Genomic DNA, 5000 nt, shown 5'->3' on the forward strand with positions numbered 1-5000 from the left:
TGAGTAATATACGCGCTCTTCTTACACGCGTGAAATCAATGAAAGCGCCTATCAGAAAACAAATTAACAAAGTGAAACAGTCAAGTAAGGAAGGCCATTCTAGGGGTTGCTTAGGAACGCTTTTGCCGACTGAAATCTAATAAAGGCTAAAGACAGGTGAGCCCACGCGACTCTGGATTTCCGCCACGACCATCACTCTCTGTAAGACACACTGTCTACATCAGAGAGCCCCACGCTTCAAGACGAACGCCTGGTGTTGAGCCAGAGAGGGCCTACCCGTACGCTTCTCCGATTGGAATAAATAGACCACAATTTTGTAACATCAGGGGAAATAGGCTAATCGTGAGATTTTATTCGGTCTGTATTAAATCATATTATATTATATTGAATTGTATTATAGGAGAAAGGTGCTGGGTTCGACAGGGATGTTATGGTGATGTCATTAAAGCCACTGTTTTATCAAGCTTGCATTAAAAGATAGCGATGACGCACGATCTGTTTCGGAGGCCTCTCGGCACCTAACGCCAGAATCAGAACCCGGCGCTCCTCACACCTTCAGCGACGCTTAGTTTGCTCAACTGGGTTTACACTCACACACGCCCTTTTATGATTCAGCGTTCACACATCAGTCTGCAGCTTTCTGCTTGCTGGTGTATGTGTGTGTGTGTGTGTGTGTGTGTGGGTGGAAGTGGGGTGTGGTGAACTTGGAGGAGGGTGGAGACCGGTGCGGGCGCGTGTATTCTTGTTACTTATTCTTCCCATTGGTCAACCGCGAGTTTGGCACCGATGACACCACGTGATGACACCACGTAGTCTTCGGCAATAAAACCCGAGGCGTCCAACTTCCGTTCAGAAAGGCACGCATATCTACAGACATCGTCGCTTCCGTTCAGAAAGGACGCACTTCTACAGACATCGTCGCTTCTCTACAGACTGAAGGTCTCCACAGAACTAAACACCTCTCCCTTACCGGAGACCCGCCAGGGAAAGGCTTAATTTCCCTTCCATCGAGGTAAGTCTACACATAATTAATACTTTTTTTAATGAATTACAATTATAGTGTGCTTTCTCAACCCTTAAAGTTTGCGCTGAATGAATAAATGTGAATGTTTTTCCATGGTGAGTGGTTTGCCTGGGTCATGTTCCTGGACATTCAATGTTCTCTCCCATTTTCATATAAAACATCAACATTTACAATGGCAATTCTGGTTCACTTAAGTACGGATATACAATTTTGTGTTGCGTTCTATTGACTTTTTCTTGTGCTTTGTGGTGGTGTGTGTCTGTTTAAAGCCGTGTTTCTGTGTTTTGTGTGTGCGACGTGTAACGTGTATCACCATATTTCTCCAGGATAGCAGGATGGAGTGGTATGTGTGTGTGCTCGTGCTGATCCTGAGCGCGCCAACCCTAGCAGCAGCTGACTGCGCCTCGCGCTGCCTGAAATGCGCGCAGGAGTTGCCCCGCGCGGACCCATCCGTGGACAGCGTGGTAAGACAGGTGCAGGGATTTCCATTCGATACCGCTTTTTTTTTTTAAAGACAAGTGTGTGTCCGTGTTACCGGGTTCGGTGTGTCCATGCGCATGTGAACGGTGAACGGCAATCTAGTGGAAATGAACGACGCGCGCAATTCAGGACCTTGGAGAGCGCCGTTTTTATTTTATTTTTATGAGTAGTACATGGTTAAATAGTGAGACCATTTTCCAATGAAACAATCACTTGTCAAATAATTTGTATAATATTTTATGACTCTAGATTATTATAACAATATGACAAAAAAGACCAATTTAGGGACTCTGCGTTTTAGTGCAAAAACATGCAATTATGACGATGTTTTTAACGGTTTTTTAACGTATTTTTCTCTGTTCTCAGACTTGTACGTTAGAGTGCGAAGGGGCCCTCACGAGTTCCTGGGAACTAAATAAATGTGAACTAATGCTCAACCCGCAGTCGGAGGGTCTCGCTACCGATGATGAGCAGAGCGCGCCAGACACGGAGGACAACCAAGAGTCTACTCTCCCTAGCCTTGTCAAGCGCTATGGTGGCTTCATCAAGCGGATTGATAAAAATAAACTTTCTTTCAAATCCCCTTGGTACGGCAATGCCGTTCTTAAAGAACTTTTCGCCAAGAAACTCGGTGACCCCGTTGGGAAATTTGGTGAACGCGAGGCACCAGAATTCGATGGGGGCACCGAGCGCGAGGATGAGGCATCAGAGAATGAAACCGGAGTATATGGCGACGACGCGGCCTTAAACCCTGTTAAACGCTACGGAGGATTTTTACGCAAATTTCCAAAGCGAAGCGAGACCTCAGAGGAAGGCAACCGACAGGAGCTGCAGAAAAGGTACGGCGGCTTCATGCGCCGGATTCGACCCAAGCTCAGGTGGGACAACCAGAAGAGATATGGCGGTTTTTTACGGCGTCACTTTAAACTCTCAGTGAGATCGCAGGAGGACCCTCCTGCATATGATGACTTTGGTCTTTAGATCATCGGTTCAACTGCCATCACAGCCGCCTATCACTCAAAACTTCTTTCGCAAATCCGTAAGAATCTTATCCGTGTTAAGTCTCTCTGGCGTCTGTGTTCATGAAGCTTGCTTTGTTACTGCAGGTTCCAATCACCTCATGTTAAAACACAGACTCGTGTCCTTCTTGTTAAGTCACCAAGTCTTATGGACATTCAGGTGGAAAAAAAAGAAACACTTGTTATGCGTAAACACAAACACTGTTAGTCCTGTACTGAAATCGATGTGCTTGTTTGATTAAACTATATATAGGCTATACATAATAAAGGCAAGTGCTTCATTTGCCAAAAGCTGCAAGGAAATGCTGTTTTGCGTTTCTTTACAACTGAACCTATATACTGTTGACACTTCGGGTCTCCGTGACAATGTGAGCTTAACGTCATTTTGGCTGGACTTGGTCTATGAGTGTATTACGATGTTTATACTTCCTTAATAATAAAGTTTATTTCACTTGAAAATAATGTAGTTATTTTAAGAAACATGACCCGCTTCATTTTATCACACACGGCTGTGGATATGCTACAAGTGCCTATGTCACTCGGAGTTCATAAGAAGGCTAACCAGTCACTGCTGGCCGCAACTGACTCCTGAATGGACTGTCTCGGTAAGTTACGTCCCCATAAACCTTGTCGTATGACTGTCAAACCCATGATTTATATTGACGAACGAGGAGATACGGAACAAATATGATTTTATTTTTCAGAATGGACAAAAAAAAAGACGGTGTAGATAAAACGGGACGTCCGGTCATCCGATTCATAGATGATCTTTTGTCGTTGCCAGGTAGCGGTTAGAGAAGGCAGACAAAGCCACCCCTGAGAAATATACGCGCTACTTACGTGAATTGAGGTTTGAGGATCGGCGGGCACGACGTCTTGGACCTGTGACAGACTCGCCCAAGCGCTTTGGGGATATGCTGTGAAAGGGCCCCCTCTAGTGGTTAGTATGTTGCAGTGCATGGGCAGCGCAGGTAATTAAGTCTGCTCACCCTTGTTTGGTGGTCTGGTCGATAGATAGATAGATAGATAAATAGATAGATAGATAGATAGATAGATGGATACTTTATTGATCCCGAGGGAAATTAAGGAGCTATGGATAGCTAGGATATATAGTTGGTGGTCGTAGAGCAGGCTTTGGGCGCTTGGTCGGCCGAGAAGCTAGAGTGAAATAGATCCTACCGCATTTATGACAGAAGCTTAAATAAAGTAAACGTTTGCACCGCTTATAAAACAATCAATTTAAATGTTGGCATTTCTTTTAAGCAAAATGATGTTGAATAAGACTAAATTGAACTTGTTCTGCTTGAAAGTGCATAGTGTTTCTGCAAGGTACTGTTACATTTTATTCAAGCAGGAATTTGCAATGTCCATAACAACGCCTCGCCGTCAAGGGGACACTGTTCTAACATGACCTCTAATACACCCAGCTGCTGCTGTTGTCATAGAAACACTTAGTTGTGCCTTGGGTTTAGGCTTTCTTAAATGTCACTTATAACAAATAACATTGGGTTCATAAGTGATTGAGACCTCGGCTTATATGTATAGTGGCGTATCAGTTAAACCAAAACCCTCAAATGATGAAATATAACGGTCCATAAAGATAGTTCACAAGGTTGTAAGTGACTGGTGTCACAAAGTAGGCCTCTAAATGAGACAACCAATGGGATTAATATAACTGCGTCCATAACGATAGTCTACGACAACTATTGGGATTAATATAACTGGGTTTATAACGTAGTCTACGACAACCATTGGGATTAATATAACTGGGTTTATAACGTAGTCTACGACAACCATTGGGATTAATATAACTGCGTCCATAACGATAGTCTACGACAACCATTGGGATTAATATAACTGGGTTTATAACGTAGTCTACGACAACCATTGGGATTAATATAACTGGGTCCATAACGATAGTCTACGAGAGAAGACCATTTGGGATTAATATAACTGGGTCCATAATCTTTCAGACGCCAAGTTCCATATAAAATAACACAGTCTAAGAGAGACAACCATTGGGGTCACAAGTAGGCCTCTGAGAGACTCAACCATTGGGATTCTTTGAACACTGGTTTCATCTTCGATTTCATGTGGCCTTCAAAAAAAACCCTCAATATTACTCTCACAATGGTCTGTAATTGTTATGTGTCGATTCAATAACTTTCTCCAGAAAATCTGAACTACTTCGGGCTCGTGTCCAATAAAAGCAGAAATCACAGACTTGTTAATGTTGTTTAATATCTGTTCCCAGCAGCCTCCACAAACTGGCTATAAAAACAGCATTAAGCTCCTGAGCAAAGGTCAAAGTTCAAAGGGTCAAATATCTGTGTCTCATACAAACTAGAACTACATACCAAATATTAGATCTGCAAGAAAATACTCTTCATATTAAAATAGGCTCCGTTCAACAACTGAATAACCTTCAGGATTATTAGTTTTCATTTACAAAACCATCAACTAATAATCTCTCATGT

At 43.0% G+C, this 5000-nt stretch overlaps 1 protein-coding gene across 1 annotated transcript; it reads left to right on the forward strand.

The window, feature by feature from the left end:
• Positions 1 to 1359: 1359 nt before the first annotated feature.
• On the forward strand, positions 1360 to 2485 carry pdyn (prodynorphin; the record flags this gene model as incomplete). Its single annotated transcript, XM_080833757.1, has 2 exons — positions 1360 to 1488; positions 1871 to 2485. The coding sequence occupies 2 exons, from the start codon at positions 1360 to 1362 to the stop codon at positions 2483 to 2485; spliced, it is 744 nt and encodes a 247-aa protein (XP_080689883.1).
• Positions 2486 to 5000: the final 2515 nt, after the last annotated feature.

Source organism: Sprattus sprattus (assembly GCF_963457725.1).
Source record: "Sprattus sprattus genome assembly, chromosome: 2".
NCBI classification, from domain to species: domain Eukaryota; kingdom Metazoa; phylum Chordata; class Actinopteri; order Clupeiformes; family Clupeidae; genus Sprattus; species Sprattus sprattus.